Raw genomic sequence first — 27,645 nt, forward strand, 5'->3', positions numbered from 1 at the left:
GGATACAAATTAGAACTTAAACTAATATTACCTAAAATTGCAAGACTATTGAACTCATTTAAAGCGATTACCGATCTAAAGCGAACAGGAGATACAGAAAACATTGATCATTTCCCAACGATTTGATGCTCTGGGAATTCTATTGTTTGCTAATGATCATAACATCAAACTCTTTTGCACCATGCACGGTCTCATCTCGCTTGGCTGCTTTCCAATTTACTCCCGAAGTATGGTTCTTTACTTAAACTCAAAAGTCTGGCTCGCTTCTTTCTTGAAATTTTTATTTGAGGCATGTTCGCCGATTCTATTCACTCACACTGACAAAGTACATCATGACAAACGTCCCACGTTTGAATTTAAAAAAAACGGTTCTTTCTAGGTGTAATTCTCCCAAATTTTGCCAGAAGATTTATATATATCAAAAGGTTTACCTTAATACCCGGTTTAAGCCCTAATTTAGCATTTTAACCATTTTAAATTAATCTTCTATAGATATATGCATGTCTTAGAAGGTTTAATCTTAATACCACTAGGGCACTTGGACACTAGGACACTAGGACACCAAAGGTAACCCATATGCAACACACTCTACCCTTTTCAAGCACACACTAGGACATTAGGACACTAAAAAAAAAAAAACGTAACCCATATGCAACACACTCTACCCTTTGCAAGTACACACTTGGACACTTGGACACTAGGACACTTAGACACTTGGACACTAGGACACTAGGACACCAAAGGTAACCCATACAACACACTCTACCCTTTTCAAGTACACACTGGGACACTAGGACACTAGGACACTAGGACACCAAAGGTAACCCATATGCAACACACTCTACCCTTTTCAAGTACACACTAGGACACTAGGACACCAAAGGTAACCCATGCAACACACTCTACCCTTTTCAAGTATACGCTAGGACACTAGGTGTATATGGGTTACCTTTGGTGCCCTATTGTCCTAGTGTCCTAGTGTGTACTTGAAAAGGGTAGAGTTTGTTGCATATGGGTTACCTTTGGTCCTAGTGTCCTAGTGTGTACTTGAAAAGTGTAGTGTGTTGCATCGGTTACCTTTGGTGTCCTAGTGTCCTAATGTCCTAGTGTCCTAGTGTGTACTTGAAAAGTGTTGAGTGTGTTGCATGGGTTACCTTTGGTGTCCTAGTGTCCTAGTGTGCACTTGAAAAGGGTAGAGTGTGTTGCATATGGGTTACCTTTGGTGTCCTAGGGTCCTAGTGTCCTAGTGTGTACTTGAAAAGGGTAGAGTGTGTTGCATATGGGTTACGTTTGGTGTTCTAGTGTCCTAGTGTCCTAGTGTGTACTTGAAAAGGGTAGAGTGTGTTGCATATGGGTTACCTTTGGTGTCCTAGTGTCCTAGTGGTATTAAGATTAAACCTTCTAAGACATGCATATATCTATGGAAGATTAATTCGAAATGGTTAAAATGCTAAATTAGGGCTTAAACCGGGTATTAAGATAAACCTTTTGATATATATAAATCTTCTGGCAAAATTCGGGAGAATTACACCAAGAAAGAAGCAAAAAAACTAGTCTGTTTATTACCAAACTTTGGGAAACGGTCAATGTTTTCTGTATTTCTCGTTGGCTTTTAGATCGCTTTAAATGAGTTCAATAGTCTCGCAATTTTGGGTAATATTAGTTTAAGTTCTAATTTGTATCCTGACTTAGTTTTGAGAGAAATTATCAGCGAATTTTAGAATGATGAAAGATCTAAAAAGATTGACTAGAAAACTGCAATGCAAAGTGCGCATCAAATGTTTCCCCCGTCTTATGCATTATTCTTCGTTTGCAATAGACGTCATAGCTGCGATGTTGGAAGAATTTGACAAAAGATTTTTAAAATGAATTATTTTGTTATATCTTCCAACATGGCGGACATCCCTTTTGTTATTGTGCTCTCTTGGGATTGATTGCAAACCAAGAATACTTTTCACAAAATCGCATAAGTCGATTGCCTTCAAAATGTTCCTTTTAAAACTAGATACAGAGTAAAACTAAATGAGCAATGACTCATAAAAAACTAAAACTAAAAAAAATTAAAATAAAAAACTGTAAAGCGTTATTGTACTAGCGGATACTAACGCTATAGAATTTTAAATTATTGTTATTATTATTACTTTTGTGAATATATAGCTCTGAAATATTAATTTCGGCTGTATCAAATCCATTGTTTAGTTTTGAAGTAGATTATGCACTATATTTAAATAATCTCAAATATCTTATAATTAGCTAGATAGGTTTTTTCAAAAATCCCTACAAATGGAGGCATCTAGTATATAATTATGTGGTATGAAGCATTTTAGTGTTGAACACTCTGCAAGGCTAAAATTGCTCTCTAAACGAAAACAAATATTTCATCATGATCACATGTTATGACGTCCGATCTCACTAAAAACTGCATCAAACATTAATTCAATCTTTATGTGGCTTATGTGCAAAAAAGATTTGCAGTCGGATAAAACACGTTTATGCACCAGCGTTCCAAACGTGGACGGTAGCGGTCAAGCGTGAGGGGGTCCAGCCACCTTAATATATAAATTTAGGCACCGCCGAAATGCGGCTCTCCCAATAGACATAGGGAGCCCAACTTAGATAAAGGCGAAAGATGAAAGGGAAAAAATCTTCAATTGTTTTTCTCCCTCGAGATGAAGACAATGTCCCCCATAATGAAAACCATTCAGTGAAAAAATGTATGTGGGGTTTTTAAGCAAACAATCGCATATTTTTACTTTCTATGACAAGCAGTTTCTTTCGACGAATCGACAAATCAAAGACTCTCTCAAAACTTTCAATATTTCTATAAATAAGCTTAAATTATTTTAATGCTCAATGAAATATAAAAGGGAGAACATATTACAACGAATATTCGCCCCTTGTTTAGCTCTATAAATCTTCAAGAATTCGGCTTTTTGAAATCAACTATCGTATGTTTTTCCGGCGTTCAAGACAAAGCAGTTTCGTTCACCTCCTATCTCGCGGTCCTGTCGGCAAACAAAAGAAGACTTTCATTCTGATTCACAGAATTACAGTGGATGAATAGCTACTCTGTAGAAATGCCACTGCTAAATGCCATTTATTTTATTTTATAATTATTTTTAAACCGGTCATGAAATACCCTTTTTAACTCGTGGATACGCGAAGTGTAGAAACGAGTTATTGTGATGGGCCTGAATATGCAAATGTATCACTGCACTTCGCTGCGCTTCGTCACTAAGATGTTAGCAGATCGATAATTGAACGTTTACCGATCGCCTTACGTCATCTGATTACGAACGTTACACGACAGTCCTGTATTCAAACCCGTAAGCCAGGGATACCTGTTTGTCCAGAGTTCTTTGGTATCCAAAACCCAAGTTTGTCAATGTCAAAACACTTCTCAGCAAACAGCATCTTGACACCTTATCAACATGGCTTTCGAAAGGGTTTCTCTACATTAACCCAGCTATTAAGTGTTCTGGATGACTGGTTCTCTTCTTTTACAAACGCATTAGAACTGATTTCCTATTACTAGATTTTGCCAAGGCCTTTGACAGCGTTCCACACCAAAGGGCTTTTGTCATGTACTGTGAAATACGGAGCCCTCAAGACCAAGTCATCTTTCAAAATGACATTGACTCTATCTCTCAAAGGGCAAATGCCTGGTAGATGAACCTTAACTTAGGTAAATGTAACATGACTATAACTAGATCTAGGTCAGATCATGCTATCAATAACAATTAGCGACCTTTAGATCCGACGACGAGTACGAGATCTCGAGTACGAGTTTTAAAATTGGTCCTGTACACGTGGTTAACACCAAATCGTAGTCGATTCTCGATTTTTTACAATTGAAATTTTCAATCTACGTACACAACCACAAATGCGAAATGACAGTGCCAATCTTGAAAAGTTAGAAACTCGTACTCGTACTCGTTTTCTTACTCGTCGTCGGATCTAAAGGTCTCTATTATATAATGGCAAGAAAACGTCTAGGGGTAGTATCCTCCCATAAATATCTTAGCATCTTTATTCAAAATGGGACACACAGCTTAGAGAGATCCTTTCTAAACCTTCTAAGATACTAGGACTAATATATATTTAGGCACTGCCTAAAAGCGGAGCTCTCGAATGTGAATGAAACTGAAAGGTAAAAATAAGACCGGGGAAAAAATCTTCAATTATTTCTTATTCGAGATGAACATAATTTCTCCCATAATAAAAAACATGCAGTGAAATCGAATCGAAATGCCCTACATTGGTTTTCGTTTTCGTTTTTTTTTTTTTTTTTTTTTTTTTGCACGAGTATACTCTCCCACTTAGGAATTTTGTACACAACTCACCACCACCCCCAGGGGCTAGTTTTGTTCTTAGAAAATTCTTCGACAAAGTTTTCCAAGGCCGACAGTTTTAGGTTTTGAATCTCTTTTACTTAAAAAAAAAACGAAAGATAACTACAGATAATCCAATACAATATCAAGTTTAGTGAAATTTACCTCGGATGTCTTTCATGGCAATCGAAAATCTGGAGATTTAGGGCAAACCAAGACTAAAACTGGCGGTTAAGGTGAGCAAAACATTAGGTTTAATTAATTTAGGTCTTTTACAGTTTTCCAAAAACAAAGCTTACATACATTTAAACTTGACAAGAACAACTGAGACAAAATAGAAAATAATGCAAAAGGCAATGCAAAATACAAAATGACTCATTTCTTTGTAAGTAAATTGGCGTTTGTAAATGTTTTTGACTATTTCTTAGATTTTTAAAGTGAAAGTCTGTCTTTATACAATAACATCTCTCAAAAACACAAATTTAAACTCATTTTTATAATTATACTTGCTCGAACAGCTTAATGAACAGTTGAATATTTGGTAAAAATTTATATTTAATTAAAAAATAAATAAAATATTGGTAGAAAGATATAAAATTATTGAATGCTTTTTTTTGAACGAAAAATATACGATAGTTGGTTAAAAACAACCGAATTGTAAAAGATTTACAAAGCTAAATAAAGGACGAATATTTGTTGTCGTAATATGCTCTCCGTGTTATATTTCCTCCAACATTAAAATGAATTAAGCTTATCTATAAAAATATATAAAGTTTTGAGAGAAAGTCTTCGATTTGTCGATTCGTTGAGAAAAATACTTGTCAAAAATAATAATAATATACGATTGTTTGCTAAAAAAACACACCTGAATTCTTGAAAAACGATTTTTGATCCAACTTTGACTACATGAAAGTTTTTTAAAATTGTTTTTGGTCTATGACTCGTCCTAGAGCGATTTTTTCTGTGCATTTGAGAGCCGCATTTGTGAGTAGTTTTGCTTTGACATCAAGCGGGATTCCTGTGTTGTATACACGGACGGAAAGACGGATGGACTGACGGACGGACGGACGGAAGTGACGTCAGCCAAGCCATGAAAAATCAACTCGATGGTTTACCATTTTTTCTTAGTATGGTGCTCCGCTCGCGCGGGCCTTTGGTCCGCGCGGGAGCTCTGCTATTACGTAGAAATTTATTTAGCCGTAGTAAATATGTGAAAGAGCAAGCTTATAATTCATTAGTAAGATCAAGTGTTGAATATGCTTCACCTTGTTGGTCACCATTTGAAAAACAGCGAATATTAACTTCTTGGAGTTCATTAATCGGTCTGCTGCTAGATTTGTATTTTCTGATTACTCTTACTATTCAAGTGTAACAGCAATGACACACTCCCTGGGTTGGGTCAGCCTTGAATAACGGAGAAACTCTTTATCAATAATCAATAATGTACAAGTCAGTAAATAACTTAATTAATCTATCTCTTCCAAGCTCTGTGCAATTTTCACATTCCAAAACTAGGGCAAATCATTCTTTCAAATTTAGACATATTTATGCACATTCAAACACCTATAAGTTTTCTTTTTTCCTAGAATATTACGTTTATGGAACAGTCTACCAGCGGAGACTGTACTTGCTAAATCATTGAAATCTTTGCAGTTAAATGTTAAGAGTCATTTATTATTTATTCTTTTTTTTTCATATAAATTGTTAATGTTAGCATTTAATATAAATAATAATATGTATTACATAGCCATAGCTATTAATCAACTTAATTTAGTTATTCCCTCTATCTTGTATTAGCTGACTTTTAGCATCCTGTACAGTGAAATCACTAATAGGATTAATAAATATGTAATGTATGTATGGAGTGTTAACAACGGGAAAAACCTTCAAAATCTTGCATCATCCTTGAAAGAAGCTGGTAGGATAGTGGATCAGCTTTCAGGAAACCAGCCAAATACCATATCTGTACATACATAACTCATTGTCAAATTCAGGCGTGTTAGAAGCTGACATGTCAATGGTCAGTAGAACTGTTATAGAGCATGATAACAAACAGGTATCCCAGGCTTACGGGTATGAATGCAGGACTGAATGGTTGAATGCGGGACTGAATGATTGAATAAGGGGTGGAATGTGGGACTGAATGGTTAAATAATGGGTTGAATGGTTGATTAAGGGGTTGAATGGTTGAATAAGGGGGGTTGAATAAGGGGTTGAATGGTTGAATAAGGGGGGTTGAATAAGGGGTTGAATGGTTGATTAAGGGGTTGAATGGTTGAATAAGGGGGGTTGAATAAGGGGTTGAATGGTTGATTAAGGGGTTGAATGGTTGATTAAGGGGTTGAATGGTTGAATAAGGGGTTGAATGGTTGATTAAGGGGTTGAATGGTTGATTAAGGGGTTGAATGGTTGAATAAGGGGTTGAATGGTTGATTAAGGGGTTGAATGGTTGATTAAGGGGTTGAATGGTTGATCAAGGGGTTGAATGGTTTTTCTTTTTATTAGTCATTAAATGTCTTTTAATTATCAATTTTGTTTTTAATTAATAATTTGCAATTATGTACATTGTCTAACAGATCAAATGGGAGGTAGATTGCCATCACCACCTGGACGCAGACAGCCGTTCCAGTCGGCATCCGTATTTAGAGACTTCAGACAAGGGAGTCGATATGGTAAGATCATTATTTCATGTCATTGTAAATCTCTACTTTGTAACCATTTTTTACTTTTGCGAATTCTTTGGGGGAAAAATTGGTAAGAACCTTTTGCCCCATTTTCTCTGGTTTTATACAAAGCAACAACAACAACTAACGAACAAAAACAATATCCAAAAAAATCTGTGCACATAATGGATGAACACTAATGCACTTATTATAGAAAATGTGATTGCCTTACATTTTGAATATTTGCTTTTGTAGCGAATAAGTTTGTAAGAACTATTAAAATGAAAAATCAGAAGAAGCCTTTAGGTATTGGGCATTGTTTTGTTCCATCTTGACCTGCACATTTCAACAGACAAAGTGACACATTCAGGGTAGGTCTCATGTATGGGTATGGCCGAAAATTTAAATTCTCTGAGTTAAGTGCAGGTCATGACAATGTACCTCCCAAGATTCTTCATATGATGAGTGAGGCTTTAACGCCATCATTAACAAAAATCTACAACGGCTGTATCGCAGAGGGCTATTGGCCTGCAGAATGGAAAAAGGGCATCTGGGTGCCGGTGTACAAGAAAGATAATCAAAGAGATGTGGTAAACTATAGACCTGTAACAGTTCCCAGTGCTGTGGGCAAAGTATTTGAGCAATTGCTCAGTAGACAAGTGACTGGCTTCATGGAGCCCCGCCTAAACAATAACTTAACTGCTTATCGCAAAAGGAACAGCTGCGAAACCACACTGGTCAAGTTAGTGAAGGATTGGAAAACGGCGCTGGATGGAAAAAACTTTTTTGGAGTTCTATCAACAGACCTATCAAAGGCATTTGACTCTCTTCATAACCCGTTACTGTTAGCGAAGCTTGAGGCTTACCTCTTTGCTGATAGCGCAAGAGAACTATTAAGGTCGTATTTCAAGGAAAGAAAAAATAGAGTCAGGATGGGTGCAGATATTCTGAGTGAATGGCAAGACGTTAAAAGGGGATGTCCTCAGGGATCAAATCTGGGACCCCTATTATGGAACATATTTCAAAATGATCTAGTCCATAATATAGACAAGTCCAGCCTTATCATGTACGCTGATGACCACCAAGTGTAATCGTGTGGCAAAGAGATCAAGAAAGTTGAGGAAGCCCTAAACGATGAAGGAAGGCATATCGCTGACTGGTATAAAGACAACTTACTCAAATGTAACCAGGATAAATTTCAGTCCATGTGCTTGGGACCAAAGCACAAGAATAAGGAGATGAACATAAACATGATGAATCAGGAAATCAAATGTAAAACTGAAATTAAATTATCAGGGGTTTCTATTGATGAACATTCAAACTTTAACTATCACATAAGGGATATCTGTAGCAAGGTTGCGAAGAAAGTGGGGGTGCTTATGAGGCTCAGAAATATGTTGCCAACAATAGCTAAGTTAAGGATTTATAAATCATTTATTGTTTCAAGCAACTAAGCGTCTTCTTTTCAAGGAACAACGACTGTCCTTACCTGATTACAAGGATAATAACCAACTTGCTAACGATCTTGGAGAGTTCTTCATACAGAAGATCGCGAAAATTCGTTATGAACTTGATGTTTGTCCTATGACTCACCAAGGGCCTTGCCTAGATGTCACTGACTCTCAAGTTAGAGAATTCACTCACTTTGAACTGTTATCAGAAGAGGATGTTCTTAGCCTGCTTTCTTCATTGCCAAAGAAGTCATGTACGCTGGACGCTGTATTCCTACTATTTTACCAGTAATAACCACTATGATAAACATCTCTCTTCAGCAGAACTGCTTCCCAGATGTATGGAAAGAAGCAATTGTACAGCCAAGACTGAAGAAAGTAGAGCTTGATACTTCTTTTGCTAACCTTCGTCCTGTCAGCAACCTTGTCTACGTATCGAAACTTACTGAAAAGGCAGTATTTCAACAACTTCATAAGCACATGACCTGTAATAATCTTTATCCAACATTGCAGTCAGCATATCGCAAAGATCACAGCACGGAGACCTCATTGCTGAAAGTGTTTAATGACATCCTGCTTGATATGAACAAACAGAATGTAACATTGCTAGTATTCCTTGACCTGAGTGCTGCGTTCGATACTATCGACCACGATATTCTTATAGCTCACCTCAAATCTAACCTGGGCATTTCAGAACCTGCTCTATTGTGGTTCAATGAGTACCTCTCTGACCGAAGCCAACGTGTCTCTATCAACGGATGTGTATCTAAAAAGTTCAGCATCACAAGCGGTGTGCCTCAAGGAAGCTGTTTAGGGCCTCTTCTCTTTATCATCTACGCCAGTGACCTGTTCAAGATTCTAAACAAACACTCGGTAAAAGCTCATGCTTATGCGGATGATAGCCAACTTTACCTCTCGTTCAAGCCAGGACACATGGACAGCCAAAATGAAGCTACGGATACTATAACGAACTGCATCAGAGATATTCAAGGATGGATGACATGCAGCAAATTGAAAATGAATGATGGGAAGACAGAGTTCATGATCATTGGCACGCGACAGCAACTGTCCAAGCAATCAATTGAGCAGCTCACTGTTGGCAATTCTTCAATCAAGCCCTCATCTTCTGTCAGGAATCTTGGAACTATCTTTGACACTAACTTATCTTTAGACAATCAGATAGCAAGCACATGCGTTCGCACCCCACCACGCGAGCTAAAGGTCCGCTTTTTAAGCAAGTGAGATTTTGGCTGGTATGATATTTTCACGTAAAACTAAGTAAAAAAAAATCAATTTTACTTTAATAATTTATCTATACCTATGCGTCCTATGGGACTTTAAAAAAATAAAGTATATGGTTGGTCCACTTTTTGTAAATTAGCACCCCCCAAACAAAAATCCTAGCTATGGGCCTGAATTATGCATCATTTGCTTAACTGATAGTGTTGAAGATCTTCAAAGGGGTACTATAAGAGGCCTTAATAGATTACAGGAAGCTGCAAAGGCTAGATATGACCTCAGCGACTCTAAATACGAGGAAGCAATCGAGCGCATTTCCTGTGTCACGCAAACCTCTCCATCTGATACACCTGACGTTGTATGGCATAGAAAAAGGTTACTCTGACTTTACGCATAAAGGAAAAATTGAGCGCTTGGCTGACAGCAGAAGTAGCAGCAGCAATCCCTCTAAACGTAGGAAGAACACTGACGATCGTTTGGAGAGTTCAGCAGGAATAACGTCGATGAAATCGGTATCGCCCATGGATTGGAATTTGTGCATGTTTTGCCAGCTATGTCAAAGCCTAAGGATCATTTATTTTGTGTTAGTTCCTTTAGTGTTAGCAAGGCAATTCTTAATGTTGCCCACTTCAACAACACGATGAGAGTGCGCTTAGCAGGTAATCAAATACAAAATAATATGTTGCCCAGCCTCTATTACTCTAGACGGACGTTCAGCGTTGATGATCGATGGCTTTGCATTAGTAGCAGCAATAGGTAAGCCAGAAAAAGCAAAGACATTTGGTGACTTCTCTGACACTTTTGTTAGAGTCGTGCTCGCCAAGGCAGGGTCTATCTTTGAAAGAGTTGACGTTTTATTTGATAGATATAGAAAGATGTCCATCAAAGCCTGTACAAGGGCTCGACGTTCAAAGAACACACGTTCAGTTCGAAGAGTGATTGAAGGAAGAAACGTGCCATTACCTACTAACTGGTCAAACGTCCTTGCACTTGGCGATAACAAAGCCAATTTAGCTCGATTTCTTTCAGAAGAATTAATCGCACAAGCACCTCCACAGAAAACCCTTATAGTTTCTGGTGGGTTTCATGATGAAGAAGAAGTGCAATGTTCTGACAGTAGAGTAAATGTAGAAGCTTTGCGATCTACTCACGAAGAAGCAGACACTCGTTTTGTTTTGCATGCCATACACCAAGAAGGGACAGTGGTCAATATTGTCATATCGGCACGGGATACAGATGTTCTACTTCCTTCTTTTGGCTCATAATGAACACATCACTTCAAAAGTCTGGCTTTGGGCTGGAACCTCCAAGAAACCGAAGTATATCCCCTTACAAGAGGTATTTAACAACCTTCCTCCAGCTTCAGAGCATGCTCTTTTACAATTCCATGCAATCACTGGGTGTGATAAAACCTCTTTTTTGTGTGGCCATTCAAAGAAGAACGCATGGAAAGTTTTTCAAGAACACTTTGAGCTCCTCCTTCCGCTAGGCGCGGGAACGCTGGGACTGCATGAACTAAACGGTGTGGAGAGATTTGTGTGTAAGATATACAAGACAGAGGCAGATTCAACTGACAAGGCTCACTTTAACTTATTTGCCAAATTTGTGGCCCCAGACAAGCTCCCGCCTACGAGCGACGCATTGAAGCACCATACAATGAGAGCGCATTATCAAGCTATGATATGGCGTCAAGCTCACATTGCACGTCCAATATTACCTCAACCAGAGGAGTCAGGATGGACGATCAAAGACGACTACCTGGTACCAGTTCTTATGACTTTGGACCCGATTCCCAATGCTTGCGTCGATCTCCTGCAATAATTGCAAGACTGGCTGTGCAACACAACGATGCAAGTGTCGAAAGTCAAAAATTGTGTGCACTGGACTTTGTAGTTGCAAAAATTCCACAAGTAACGAATGTATCAATGTTTATTAAAATAGCTGGTGGACTAGGTACAGCAGGTAAGTAGAAATATATGCGCTAAAGTGTAGACGACATATCGATAATTCCTTATAATGACATGGGTCACGTAATTGTCGGATTTATTTAGTAAACAAGTTTTAGGATGTTATTGTATCAATACTTTCAAAAAACGTTTAAAACTTTTCAATTCTGCTGAAAAAATTTGATGTAACTTATTGAATTACAATTTTTACTTCCCCATTCACGATTTGTCACGTGACCTGCCATTTCCGCCTAAAAGCATCTGATATTGTTTAGAATGATTGTTTGCTTCATTGGAGATGTATAAAAGTTCATTTGAGTCGTCCCTGTAGAGTCCAAAGCATGAAATACTTTAAAGCCTCGTTTTCATGCTCAGTCTTGACGTCACATTTTAAATGCTTAAAAACATAGCTTTAGCGTTAAAATCCAACTTGGCAACATTGGTTTTTGAAATCAGCATACTTTAATTAACAAGAATAAGTATGTTGCCATAAATCAGACAGAAATGCCCGTACCTTTACGATATGGGGTTCGGCCCACCAGTCTATTCAGCGCAGATGAACATCTTGTGCTAATCTGCGCTTTATAAATGTAATTTATTATTATTATCGCAACTCACGTATTGCCATACCGTCTGGCACTTCTGTCGCGCATTAACAAGATTTAACACTATAACATATAGGCCTTTTCTGAGATACACCGGAAGTGAGCGAACGCAAAGCATTATGGTCTAGATTCGGTACAAATACGATCAACATACCATCTTGAAGAGAACGTATAGTGAAAACACGGATGACAATATGCCTCGCTGTGCAGTTTTTGGCTGCAGTAATGATACAAGATAAAAGGAAAAGTAAGATATAATAATTCATAGTATTTTCTGAGAATTTTGGGAGAGGTATGTTGTTCATTATATGCAATAAATCCGATAGAAACAAACTGACTTATCGTATTGTTAATTTCGATAGACATGCTACATGTAAAAGAGAATCTTGGCGATACATCAACCATCAAATTCCATGCATGTCCCAAAAGTCATGGTACAAGAAGTGGGCCGATTTATTATACCGAAAAGGAATGTCTAAACTAACTCCATCTACTGTGGTGTGCAGTAATCACTTTGAGTATGGGAAATATCATTAGGAGTAGTATGAAATTGGCCTTTGGCTTAGTGAACAGCAACATTTTAAACGAAGTCAGGATTTTGCCTTTTGATTTAGGTTTGTGCCACTGTTGAGGTTTTGAAGTGCAGACAATATTGCAACCCTGCTCTACCTCTCTTACAATAAGATTAAGAAATGCCTTGCAAAATCCTCTCAAACTGCAAAAATGAATAAATAAAATAAATAATAGTAGTAGTAATAACAATACAAAGAATGTGTCTTTAAATTGTTTTATTAAATCACATCCCCTTACAAATGGAAACTAAATTACCTATCATGTAAGATATTTTGCAGTAATATTGAGATACAAGTTATAGATTAGCTTTTAAATTATCTTATGGTGCATGAGGGTCCTGAAGGGGGATCCTAATCCCATTTCCCAACCCCCAAAAAAGGCAAATCCCAGTTCCCATTTTACTCCTTATAGACACTCTGTATTGTATATACTTTTTCAAATACTGATATTTTTATTCTTAAAAAGACATCATTATAGCATTATATCATAATATTATTATATCATTATAGCATACCCTGCAGGGCATGCACAATATGCTGCTTCAATATGAAGTTCTACCCACACCATGTATGGGTCTTAAGTCCTGGACATTGCCGGGTTTACCATAGCTAAAGGACCATAACTTTAACTCTATAGAAACAATACTTGAGGTTTGGACTGATTTGATGCATTTCTGCTTTCCTTACGTGGCCTGACAGCAGTAAACTTTCCCCATCTTTAAGGGCCTTCGTTTGTTCAACATCAACATCAATATTTAATCGTTCATGGGATAATTTAGAGCTTTCCTTTCCAAATGCAATGTAATGAGCAATCAGACATATCTTTTAAGGACCTATTTCTCTATAGTTTAAACCAAACGGATTAATTCTTAGTGATAGAGTTCTTATTCATAAGATTATTTACGTTTATCAACAAACATAATCGGACATAATGACATCTAGACCTGTGGTACTGGGAAGATTGTTCAATTTCGACTGATTTGGAAGCCTGGAAGCTTGATAAGACCGTTTTCTAAGATTAAGAGATTTTCTTTATCCTTTTGGAGATCAGCTTAAATATTTTCAGGTTTCGGGCGGAGAGGGAAAGCCAGATTATTCGCTACCCCGGCAAGTATCGTGAAACGGGATTCCTCGCTTTTGCAAGAAAGAACCAAGTTCATCATTTTTCACTTCAAAAAAGTCTTTAGTATTCACATCCATGGCCATTTAGCGTAAAACAGAAGCACGATTTAACACTTGCTGGCTGATTCGTGGAGATTGAGTAAAGATTCGTGGCAAAACCTGGAACATTCACAGGTTTTTCCTATATTTGTTTGTACCGAATCTAGACCTTAATGCTTTGCGTTCGTACACTTCCGGTGTATCTCAGAAAAGGGCTATGGGAGGCACAGTATAAGGTATATGGGTCCTTTCATTTGGTCAAAGCTTGATAAATCGCTCAAAATGGATAAATCAATTAATATATTTAGAAACCAAGTAAGGAAGTTGGACTTGGCCATGAATGCTATCTCTACTCAGGAGTGTAAAGACTGCTTTTTGTGTCTAAATTAATTCATGTCTCTACTTGTTCTATTGAATAATTTAATTTTATGGGTAATGCAGTGTGCTGCAGTTTTCCATACCCGCGAACTCAGATGTCCTGATAGTAGTTTCAGTGTCTGGATAGACGTGGGGCGTCTGATTTGGCGGGAGTGCGAACCTGTGGTACACAGCTATTATTTTATTATCTACACATATAATTCATGTATAACATACCAGTTGCACTAGGGATATTGAAAGACACGTTAATATAGTTATTATTATTATTATTATTATTATTATTATTATTATTATTATTATTATTATTATTATGATGATGTTGTAATCCCTGAATAACCTCTTGCTATGCAAATAACCTTCAAATAGTCTCCAGCAACGAGCCTGTATTGATGGGCTGCAGGCATTCCCAAGAGAGTCAAAAGACAAAACGTGTCAGCCATTTTGGTGGTTAACAATGGATGAGAAAACTTTTATTAAATGGCACCAACCCTCCCCCGAGAGACTACGATGACGTAACTTGCAATCGAAGAATAGATACACCTTACTTTAAAGTATTTTCTCTCCAAAGTTTGGATAGGCCAACTGTAGAAGTTTCCCTACAATCTATATAAAGCTATGGTCTATTGATGTAGAATGTTGGAAGTAAGATATGGCGCCATTTTGAAGAGAACGGGGAAAATGTGATTTTTAGAAAAACTCTCATTTTGAGGTTACCAACAACCTTCAGTAAATCGATCTTTTTACAAGAATAGAGTGTAATCTCGTGATCTGATTGGCTGACAGCTTTGATCAATAAGAGGCCAAATGAAGAATCGCATACGCACGGAGCCAGTGCGCGCTCATGAAGCCGTTTTTCTTTTAAAACATTTCCTTGTTTTTAGATGTTTTTTGATTTTGCTATTGTGTAAAACCAAACGCTCATAGATTTCCATTGACTATATTCTTAGGTTAATAATCATAGGTGACGTCTAAAATGTTCAAAACTTAACAATAAACCACTCGCTGTGCTCATGATTCCACTTGGACTTAAAATGGAAAATATGGAAAAAAAAGTAAATTACAAAAAGTACATTTGAATTTAGGATAATCAAATCACAATATATGAAAAATGCAGCTAGATTGAGGTGCTAGTTTTGGGAATCAAGCGAGAATAAAGTCGAGCAAAATTTGTTCTGAATTAGTATGGATCTACCTTAAAACTGACATGGTTTTCAAATTATTGTTAGAGTGCAAACAATATAACCGTGAAACTTTAGTAATACTAAATAGCACAATTTCATGCAAATTCCATTGTTTTCTATTGTTTAATTAGCACTATTTTGTATTATTTAGTAATTAGTGTTTCACGGGATTAATTATTTGCACTCTTAAGATAAAAGAAAAACATTAATCTGTTGCTCAAGTTATTTTTGATAGATCACTGCAAAATAATCTAATTAATTGTCCTAATACTCGACGTATAGGTAGTGAGGTTGCTCTCGTATTAATACAGGAAAATAATTTTGCTGAAGTGAGAAGTTGTTAGGAGTCTCATGAATTTTGTGACCCATTCATTAAATTTGGATCATTTTCCATGTGAAAAGCCAATCACTACACAAGTACTTTTCTCAGCAAATTTATAACTGTTCTCACCAGTCCCTTGCATAGCGAATATAAGCATTGTGCTGCTAATATTTTTTCCCATCGTGTTTCTGCCTCTTTGGTCAAGAAAACTATTATGTCATCCTCAACGAAACCTTGTCCTCTGGATCCCATTCCCACATCGTTCCTGAAAGTATCCATTCATGAGCTTCTTCCTCCTTCTTCCTCATATTACAACCATCATGAACATCTCCCTGATGCAAGGAATTTTTGAAAGAAGTCCCTTGACCGAGAAGACTTTGTGAGCTACCGGCCTATCTCTAATCTATCTTTTTTTCCGAAGACATTAGAAAGAATAGTGGCCATCCAGCTGAATTACTACTACTCACCACCAACCATCTTTACGCCAAAATGCAAACTACCTATCGTAAATTCCATAGCACCGATACAGCGTATACGTGTAATTTGAGAGTTTTAGATAGACTTTTTTCCTCCCGCAAACGGCAAACGTGACCACGTTTTCATCGTTTTCCTGTATTTTAATTTACCTCTTTCATATCTTTCATATCACAAAAAAAAATTCTTTTGTTTTTTTACCACTTGGATTTTTTTGCGATTCCTTTTCAGTTATTTAAGAGAATTTTTCACTGATCAACTGAAGTAACACGTTTGCCGTGAACGTCAATCTAAAACTCTATTGACGGCATAACCGCGATCGATAACCAGATGAAAACCATCCCGGTTCTACTCAAAATAAAACATAAAATTAGCACAACGATGGATATCCCAAAAGCCTTTGATCGAATAAATTACAGCCAATCCTGTGTTTGCACACATTCGTGCCAGTGACATCAAGATTGTGCGTGACCCGCCCGCCCAACCCTAGGCATGATGTGGTGTTCGTTACCTGCAGTGTGCATGGGTATACCGCTGTTCAATCTTCTACAGTAGCCATTTTTTTGGCTACTCCACACTCATATATATTCTTGTGCATTGTAGGCACTGAGAATATTATACTCATGAAACATTAAATTACTATTATTATTATAATTATAAATATTAGCAAATGAAAACCATTAACTGTAATTGAAACTGGTTTCAGGAGAGAATATTTCCCCTGGGGGTAGTGCACTGGATTTGTCAGAGTTTCCAGCTTTAGCCAACAGGATGTTAGACAGTGGCAGCAGTGGGTCAGCACCAAGCAGGCCATCCTATGGAGTAGTATCAAAACCAGCAGAACCCCAACCTGATTTCTCTATCCTGAATGAGGACTTCCCTGCTCTACCTGGTTCTGGGTTTTTGAACAAGCAAGGTACATTATATTTACATTATGTGCAGTTATAAAACTTAAAGATAAGACCATGTTAGATAAGCTATCTGTCTTTGGCTTTAATAGATCTGCCGTGCAATGTTTTGGATTATATCTCACAAATAAGTTGCAAAGCGTTTGCATTAATGGATTAATGGTATTAGCTCTGACCATTATCCGATCAGTTTCGGGGTGCCCCTGGATAGCGTTTCAGGGCCACTATTATTTATTTTGTATGTGAATGATCAGTCCCTCGCGCTGTAAACCTCTGTAACATAGAGATATATGCTGATGACACACTACTTTATTTTGCTAGTAAGTGAGTAGCAACAATTGAGAATAGTTTAACCTCAGACTTAGGTAATATCATCTGTTGGCTGCGCACTAATTTCTTATCTTTGAATATAGACCAAATTCAAAACTCGCACCGATGTGAGGCTTAAGTTGTGAACAAAGGGATCTGGCGTGACTCAAAGTAATCTTGCGTGATTCAAAAGTCACGAATCACGCCAGATTCCTTTGTTCACAACTTAAGCCTCACATCGGTGCGAATTTTGAACTTGGTCTATTGGCAAAACCAAACTGATGTTGTTAGGTACGCATCAACGACTTGCTCCTGTCAGTAATTTCACTGTTCAGGCGAATGGTCATGATCTCGAAAGAATAGAGAAGTTTAAATACTTAGGAGTCATATTAGATCAAACCCTTTCGTGGAAAGAGTTTGGTATGCATGTATTAAACTTTATTGTGCAATGGTCCTACCATTATTTGATTATTGCTCCAACGTTTTCCATCGGCGGGCTGCCAGTATCATCGAAGGCAGAATTGCCGAGTTGCCTCACTTCTTCAGCTGACCTGACCTGCAGAAGCGACGAGACTATTTGAAGTCGATCCTAGTCTTTAAATCAATTCATAGTCTAGCCCCTGAATACCTCATTATTGGCGAATTCAAACCCCCGGGGGAGGGGGGGTACTCCCATATATGGACTATACGGGGATGATCCGCTGAACAGGGTATGGTTTTTGGAGCTTCTTGTCATAAACAGGGTATGCAATTTCACTCAAGTTCCAAGTTCTTCTTGAGTTTCCTGTCATATTCAGGGTTTCTACTTTCGTATTGACCAAAACTGGTTATTATGGTCGTAAAAAAACGATACGCGAGATGACATGATAATTGAAACGGGAACTCAGTGTAATTAATTATATCTTTTGTCATAAACAGGGTCTACAAATTTGGTTTTTTTTGTCATAAACAGGGTACCCCTTTCAGAATCCCAGCGGAACACCCCTACCCAAATTCTGGCGGAGTACCCCCCCTGGGATTCAAACATGCCAGGAAAATCCATAGCTATCTTACTAGGCAACGAGACTTACTCCGCATTCCACTAGCTAAAACGACCAAATACCAAGGTAGCTTTCGCATAAATAGAGCGCGCATTTTCAACCAACTTCCATTAGATATAAGATATATTCCAAACCTCGGAGAGTTTAAGGCAAAGGCTAAGCGCCATTTTAAACTCTAGAAATAACCATACGCATTGCCTTGTTTCGAACTATTATTATTATTTTATTTCATTATTATCGTTTTGAACTGTTATTATATTGTATCGTAATGTAACTTGTAATTAATGTAGGGTTATTTACTTTGTAAATGTAATATTTATTTCATACACGACTCTATTTAAACGAGCCTATGCTAAATTATATGTTCCTTTTAAAATATTGAATAAATAAATATTGAATAAACTAAAGACCAATGGCTATTACCTATAGAGGCTTTGCACCATCATGTAATGGCAGCCATGACAAGAGGCACAAAAATAGAATCTTTTTCTCCTGGGAGACTGAATTCTGTCTCGCGTAAACCAAATTGGACCGTTAACCAATTTCCTCCAGTTTTCCGTAGTATGTCCTCTTATTTACCACGATTTTCGTCATCTAGCCGTCACGATGTTGTGGACTCACGAGACGTAGCCGAAAATTTACAATTAGTGGTAAAAATTGTTCCTGCCTCCTTTCATGGTTGCTATCACGTGATGGTGCAAAGCCATCAGTGAAATATTCTTTTTTATGACATATAAGGAAAACTTACGGGCCTTAATAACATGATAAACTCAGCCATGAACCACTGTCAACTGTGATATCTGTAAATATTATATTTTTGCTTCAGGTGAGAGCAGTGACGCCACCTCACAGCAGGACACCAGCAAACCACTTGTTAGTTCTCTGGTAAGCTCATGCTCAGTCCATCAATACTCTCGATTGTTTCCTCCCTAGTTGTTAGGTATACTAGTATTGCGAATCATAATAAATTATCATTGATAATCTAATAATATACAATAGTAATGTCTAATAATTTTTAATACATCTATACATTTAACAGTTATTCCACGAATTCGAGTCGTACATGAGCTCATAGCCAACGAGGCCTTCTTGTTTTATTATATAGACATTCACTGGATCATGAGAATTCAACGCTTTTTTATTTAATTTGTAAAATAAATATTTCCAAAAACCTGTCGATAGCTGCACGAATGATGTTGTGGTTTTGTAAACTGAGCCATCTTGTTGTCTAACCATAGCTATGGTCTAACCGAGCTATGACAAAGAACTCCACAGCTGTAGAGCGCAAATAGGAAACGCACGGTTGCTATATTGAAGCTTAGACGAAGGAACCTTAAATAACAGTTTATTGGCAGAGCGGAGGCTGCGTTGCAGTTTATACGGAACTACTAAATCTTGTGAATATTTAGGAGCAATGTCATTTACTATTTTATATGCAAAAATGAAAATTTTAAATTTAATGCGCAGTTGAATTGAAAGCCAATGGAGCTGCATCAAAAGTGGCGAAACATGGTCATGCTTACGAGATAAAGTAACAAGTCTAGCCAAGAGAGCATAAATAAGAGAGGGAAACTTCTTATTGTGGCGTGCGCCATGTAAATTCCTGGTTAGCCTATTTTTAGTAACCGGATGCAGTTTAAATTTCGCCTTACCCTACTCCCTTGCGTCATCAACTTGCACACGCGCGCTCTTTCCGTTTATCGTCTTGATTATCGATTGAAAATACCTCCTTCTGATGACGGTTCACAAGTAAACTTGTTGTGTGGAAAGAGTTCACCAAATTTGTCAATTTCTGTTAGAGGAATAGTCCACACTGTAAAAATGTCATCAATAATTCCAGATTAGGGGTTTTATTGGACTGGTTCGTAGTAGCTGTTTTTCGATATATACCATAAAAATGATGGAAATAGCTACAGCCATTTTGGTGCCCATTGCTACACAGGCAGTCCAAACAAGGTTTCTTGTGTGTGGTTTTTAGCTCGTGAAGAGCTATTGGGGTGGCTAGATTTCGCATTTTTCGGATAACGCTTCTCAACCATGGAATCCATTGTAGTAGCCAAGTGACGTCACTGGAAGAATCCACGCACGTTGTTTGCAGAGGAAGCCATTTTGGATTTTCGATCACTTCATATTCACATGTAATCAGCAGCATATTTTGAGTATTATTAGTTTACTTTATGCTCTTTTTATTGGAGCTTGAGATATGAGATTGTCGTATTTATCATTACGTTGGAAGAAGAATCCGAAAACAGCCTGTTTGTCATATATTGGATGGCGATTAGACTCGGTCAGGATAATCTGAATCGTAGAAAAATTTCGTAACCAGAAATTGGAAAAGAAAGGATTCTAGCCAATCAGAAGCCAATAATTTAATTGATAAAGACAACAGTTTATTTGCACAAAACATAACTCCGACTATCACCTTACTCGGGTCGCAATACCCTCAATGAAATGAGTCACCAAGTGTCATTTGTTATCATCTTAGTTCATTGGTACTCGAAAAGCTTCACCAGCTTACCATGGGTCACCTTTGATTAAGGGAATGTATGGGGGTCATGATGAAGATATAGCAATAAAATGTTTCACTCACCAATCTGCTTCACACCTTTCTGCAGTCTTTGATTGAGCTTTGTTCAGTCTTTTGGTGAAGTTTCAGCGCTTTTTTTAGGCCGTTTAGTGTTGTTTTTTTTTTTTTCAAAATTCGCCCTTCTCTAAAAATAATTATTTAGCAGCTATGCTATATTGACAATTGAATAAAATTAATTGATTAATTCTCCACTTTTGGCTTTATCCTAACTGAGTCATTGACGTATTTTTAGGGCACAAGTACCACATCAAGCATCTTTCATATGACTGGTAAGATCTGCAGATATACAATTACTACTTTTAATTCTCTTTTTAACTCTTGGATACGGAAAGCGTAGAAACGAGTTATTGTGAGGGATCTGAATATGCAAATATGTCACTCGCTCGCTTACTCACTAAGGGCCTGCTTACATGAGGGAGTGGCCCCTACCTAGTAGAGTTACCCTAGGTGGTAGGGTAACCCTTCTCTATTGTAAATATGCCGTCTGTTTACATGTGAGGTAGGGTGCCCCTAGTGGTGGGGCTAACCTATCTGGAAGGTAGGGTGACCCTACCTCGTAGAGGCGAGTTTTGCTGACAGCCCATGTAAACACAAAACATAGGGCTAGCGCTGGGGGTAGAGCTGTGATTGCTCATACCGCTGACACCGCTCAGCGAAATGGAAGTAAAATGGCGGACAATTCATACAAACCCGGGGAATATTTTCCACTGCTCATTTGGTCTACGCCAAATCCTCCCTTTACGGCATACTTGTCTTCTGACGTTACGGAGTTGATTCATTGTAATGCCATGAATGTACACTACGACCAACCAACTTTGCAATCAAGTCAATCTCGTACCCAAAGCCGGCCTACCTTTCTTTTGTATGAATGTACACTACGACCAACCAACTTTGTAATCAAGTCAATCTCGTACCCAAAGCCGGCCTACCTTTCTTCTGGTCTGCGGCGAAGAACCAGGGCTTTAGAGGCTCCTTCTTCGCCGCAGGTCAGAAGAAACGCAAGCTCTGGGTACGAGATTGCTATCAAGTGTAACTGACTACGAGTGCTAAATTATTCCTGCCGTCATTTTTGTTGATTAAGATATGGTGAACAACCCTCCGCTGAATCCCGGGGCGACACGGAGAGTAGTTAGTGTGATGTAGACACCAAACACAGATCGTTGGGGTTGTTGGCTGTTCTGGTTTCGTGTTTGCCGCGAAGTGTCACTTTCTATCTTAGGAGTGGTTAATATACAGACCGCTATGCAATGGAAGAGAGCCATGAGACATTCTCTCGCTTTCTTAATCCGATAACCACTGATCCATCACAGCGGCCATGTTGACGTACCAAACCAATAAATTTTTTATCCTCGGGAAATTGAACTCAATTTTATGCAAAATCTGTGCAGAAAGTTTCTAAATTTCTATTGCTTCTTCTCACGCGAGTAAAAGCGCTCTATAGCACATCTAGTCTCCTACACAGCCGCTTAGTGTCGTCAATGATCGAGAACGTTGCGTAACTACACTAATAGCGGCTGCGTAGGGGACTAGAGCGCATAGCAAAAGGGAAAAAATCCTGTGAGAAAGGTAATTGGATACAGAACGGAAGTAAAGACGTCCTTGATAACTAGCTGTCAAAATTATAAATCTCCATTTCCGCTTACGCCTCCCCTCCCCCCTTCATTCCTGGCGCAGATAGAACGAAATTAAGCTTTTAATTTGTTCCCATTTCTTCAATACATAGGTCCCTGTTGTTTTTTTCTGTGCACACAGATTGCTAGGCAATCTTGCTAAGCTTAGAAGATAGTACATTAATTTTTATGAAGCATTCTTATAACGCTAATCCAATTAATGAAACACAAGAGAAATGCCAACTTGCGAGGTCTAAACTGTTTATACATAAATTAATATATAAATATATATTCATATTTATAATTTTGAAATTATGGTTAGTCTGAATAGTTGGTAAAGGATATCTGGAATAACTTATCGTTAATCATGAATTCAAGCCAGATAACCTACTAGGCATTTGAGGCAATGTGAGGTCAGATAAAATGAGAACAAAGCATAATTTTACATTATACAATAGATGTTCACGAACATTGGCTGATTGGCTCTGATTGGCTGACAAGCTATGTTTTATCAGAGTATAGAAACCTCAGAATATATGACGTCAAACCATGCTTTCTATGCAAAATTAAACAGAAATGACGTCACAGGAGTTCGGTTTTCCAAGTTAAAGCATTTTGACAAAGGTCCTTTCATTTTGACATTTTAAATTTAAAGTATTTATTTATTTTTATTTAAAAATATGACTTTCCGTTAAAAAAGGAAAATATGTCGTTTTGAAGCACATTTGATTGGTACTAGATTTCGACGAGTAAAGCTTTCTTTTGTGCTGCGACTATTGCAATGACCTTATTTCGCTAAACTAGAAGCTTTTTGCTTGACCCTTGATGGTGTTAGAGAAGTCATAAAATAAATTTAAATATTTTTCATAGTCTTACAAAAATGAACAAATCCATTGTAAGAAACTTAAGCTTACTTTATTTTATACATACTGAGATTTTCTTATCAAATTTCCCCAGTAATTCAGTACCGCTCGAAAGCTGCATTTTCATTGCTCCCTAAGTACAGTACCACTTTTGTAAGGTTAGGTTTTGTGCTATCGTTTGGATGACCAATCTATTGTTTTTTAATCCAATCATGTAACTCGTTCCGAGCGGTACGGGCTGGCTCAATTTCCCTGTATGAATAACAAGTTCGCGACTTTTTTTAGCCAATTAGAGAGGCGAAACGATTTTTCACAATTGAAAAAAGTGTTTCGTCCAATCGCAAACCACTGTTGAGGCGAATCGTGTTTTCGCGGTCATCCCGGATAGCTTTGTCGAGCAGCTTTCAAATATTTTCAGTGTATTCAAGTTGTTCGTAGTTAGAATTAAACTTATCTAATCAAGAGCTAGGAGATATTTGTGAGGATGGCTGAACAATCAAGAAGATTTGTGTCTCTAGACAAACCTATAGACAAGTTTATCGAAGACCAAAAAAACAAAACAAAACAAAAAAACAGAAACATTATTTCGAAGGCACGAAGAGATGTAAGTTTGCCTACTGAGTTTCTCAACTCCAAAAATGAAACGAGAAGAGTCGAGGAAATCCCGCCAGAAGAGCTTAATGGATATATTGGTGAATTATATATGTCTCAAACGAACAACAGAAAAAATGTCTATACTACAAGTACGTCTATAGAAAAAAGGCCAGTTTACAAAGTGCAGTGGGCACCGAGTGCCGTGAATCTTCATTCATGAAAAGTTCTAGTTTCCCGGCAGAAGGCCCATTTAGTGGAGCAGTTTTTCGCGGAGGACAGTTTAACATAACAATAAACACTTAAACAAGTCGCCGACTTCCACCGATAACTCATTCAAGTCAACAGAGTCAACACGTAGCTTCATGACGCATCAAGCGTGTGTTTGAATCGTCAGACGAAGACAGCCCTCCACTTTGACAAACTAAGTTAAGACTTTATTGACCTACCGATTTCGGTTGCTTTTTTCGTTGTTTTCGAACGAACAGTTTCATATTATTAAAATACGCAGCCCGTAAAGTCCTCCACTGGTCATGATTGTGAAGCATGAAGATTGAGACCATGTAAAATGCGCTATATAAGAACCCCGTTATATATATTTAGTTTAGAATTTAAACGTTTTCTATTTACTTTGTACCAGATATGTCTTTTGATTTTAATAGTGATATTTTTGCATGTAGCTTTTAAGCTTTTAGCTTTTCGAAGAGAATTTTAAAATACAGTAGTTTTGTAATTTTTTTAGAGAACCCATTAAAGGTAAATAAACATAAAAACAACAAAATCTCAGTGTGTATAAAATAAATAAATTACAGCATGGAAAGCGCTTCGTACGGGATTTTCCCACTCGTTGGTTTTGTATCTGAAATCTCACTCGTTTGCTGCGCTTACTCGTTCGATTCAGATACTTCACCAACTCGTGCGCTTTCCATGAAGTAATCTCTATTTACAAACTAGCATCGTCAATCTTACGCTCAGTTACGATAATTTTGTTTTGCCCGTAATTTGTTTTCCAATAGCCCGAAACTACGAGTACAAAATACTACTACAAGTGGCACAAAGTTTTCACTTATAGTTAAGGGTCAACTAAAAAACCAATTTTCCAAACACTACACTGCTAGCTTTCTTCCAGTTTCGAAGATCAAGATATTTTTGTCTCTCGGCTCCTTATGCATTCAAAGTGTTCATAAGCTGGTTTTCTTGAGTGTTGAAATGTCCATTTTAATGTACAGGTTAAATGTCCATTTAACGATCTCAACTTTGAAAACGTTTTTCAAACTCTTCAGTATTTGAATTTTCATTTCTTCTAGCAGTTAAATGCTTGTTTTCTTTGGCTTTTTTTGCTAAAATTTGACAGCAAGTCTCCTTTCTTGTTGAACAAATGCGATAAACCAGATAAGCCATAGTCTATTTAGCCAATCGTTTGACGATAGACGCGCGCTCTTTTTGTAAATAAACCTTTTTTCGTTGAAATTTTAAGCTATTTTTCTCGTGAAAATCTATTATATAAAGCGAATAGATCCACAGGTAGCCCAAGCTTGCTTTCTGTGGTGTCCTGTTATAAGGAAATGTATGGGGAATCATCAAAAATTTAAATAAAATCATCAAAACGTGAAATAAAGCCTCGAAATTTTACCCTATCATTGAGAAATAGCACTTCTTTCGCTCTGCGTGGTTATTTTTTGAATTTAGCCCGTTTTAAGGATTTTTTTCCCCCACCAGTAAGAAATAAGAGAAGGTTGGAAACTCGGGATCCAAAAGCGAGCTATCACGAGTCTTTGAAACCTCGTACGTCTTCGAATTTTCTTTCCAGCGCCAAATTTTAGCCATGACCCTTCTCTCACATCCCTATAGAACCGAGAAAGTCGCATTAGAGATTAGTCTTCGCGTCTTTAAGCCATAAATTTGCCTGTATTCACATACTACCTCGCTTGTCCTGACCCGTACTTGGAGCTCACTGTACACCAGTTCAACGGATTTCTTTCGGCAACCGACCCGAGGTCACGCCGGAAGTCTTCGTATCGTAAATGCGGATTCGATTTGGATATCGTATTTCTTCGAAATTATAAGTTAAATACTTTTGTATCTTAGGCCGTTAAAAAATACACTCACCATAATTTTCGAAATCATAAGTTAAATACTTTTGTATCTTAGGCTGTTAAAAAATACACTCACCATAATTTTCGAAATCATAAGTTAAATACTTTCGTATCTTAGGCCGTTAAAAAATACACTCACCATAATTTTCGAAATCATAAGTTAAATACTTTCGTATCTTAGGCCGTTAAACGATACACTCACCATAATTTCGAAGAAATACGATATCCAAATCGAATCCGCATTTACGATACGAAGACTTCCGGCGTGACCTCGGGTCGGTTGCCGAAGGAAATCCGTTGAACTGGTGTACAGTGAGCTCCAAGTACGGGTCAGAACAAGCGAGGTAGTATGTGAATACAGGCAAATTTCATGGCTTAAAGACGCGAAGACTAATCTCTAATGCGACTTTCTCGGTTCTATAGGGATGTGAGAGAAGGGTCATGGCTAAAATTTGGCGCTGGAAAGAAAATTCGAAGACGTACGAGGTTTCAAAGACTCGCGATAGCTCGCTTTTGGATCCCGAGTTTCCAACCTTCTCTTATTTCTTACTGGTGGGGAAAAAAATCCTTAAAACGGGCTAAATTCAAAAAATAACCACGCAGAGCGAAAGAAGTGCTATTTCTCAATGATAGGGTAAAATTTCGAGGCTTTATTTCACGTTTTGATGATTTTATTTAAATTTTTGATGATTCCCCATACATTTCCTTATAACAGGACACCACAGAAAGCAAGCTTGGGCTACCTGTGATAGATCAGGCTTAGCTATTTTCTGTTCTCTGATAAAACACTCCTGAAGCTGTAGAACACTCAAAAAGTTATAGAAATCATATTTTATAACTTTTTTCGTGTCCAGTCGTGTTTTATCAGAGAACACAACATAGCTAAGCCTAAAGTGAACATCACACTCAGAGCACACGCAGTATTATTGTGCTAATTTATTCATATCTATTTCAACCAGTCGCAAACGCTATCAGGATCTGGGTTGTGCTACGTCATCAGTATGGAATTTTTCTTCTTCTTTTTCAATTTCGCGGGGGGACGGGCGAGCAAAAGGATGTCTATTAGAAAATATTCATGGTCATTTATTTAATAAGCCAAGCTTTTCTGCAATTTTTCTTACACATATTTTTCAGCTCGTCTTTTTTCGGTTCTGTAAACCACTCATCGTTTCTTAAAACAAAGTTTCCGCTACCCTGTTAGCTCAGTTGGTAAGAGCGTTGGTCTGTTGTGCGGGAGGTCGTGGTTCAAGCCTCGGCCGGACCAACACTCAGGGTCTTAAAATAACTGAGGAGAAGGTGCTGCCTTTGTAATTACATC

At 37.6% G+C, this 27,645-nt stretch overlaps 1 protein-coding gene across 3 annotated transcripts in view; it reads left to right on the forward strand.

Moving 5' to 3' along the window:
* LOC116300739 (CCR4-NOT transcription complex subunit 2) overlaps positions 1-27,645 on the forward strand; it is a 95,187-nt gene that overhangs the window by 43,842 nt on the left and 23,700 nt on the right. For all 3 annotated transcript variants that reach the window (XM_089030920.1, XM_089030921.1, XM_089030922.1), the window contains 4 exons: positions 6,908-7,003; positions 17,030-17,239; positions 19,407-19,465; positions 21,400-21,436. In XM_089030920.1, the coding sequence (XP_088887046.1) occupies positions 6,908-7,003; positions 17,030-17,239; positions 19,407-19,465; positions 21,400-21,436 (402 nt within the window). The remainder of the gene's footprint in view (positions 1-6,907; positions 7,004-17,029; positions 17,240-19,406; positions 19,466-21,399; positions 21,437-27,645) is intronic.

This window comes from Actinia tenebrosa, unplaced genomic scaffold (genome assembly GCF_029948245.1).
Source record: "Actinia tenebrosa isolate PJP-AT-01 unplaced genomic scaffold, QUT_ActTen_1.0 PGA_scaffold16__25_contigs__length_10494907, whole genome shotgun sequence".
Lineage (NCBI taxonomy): Eukaryota > Metazoa > Cnidaria > Anthozoa > Actiniaria > Actiniidae > Actinia > Actinia tenebrosa.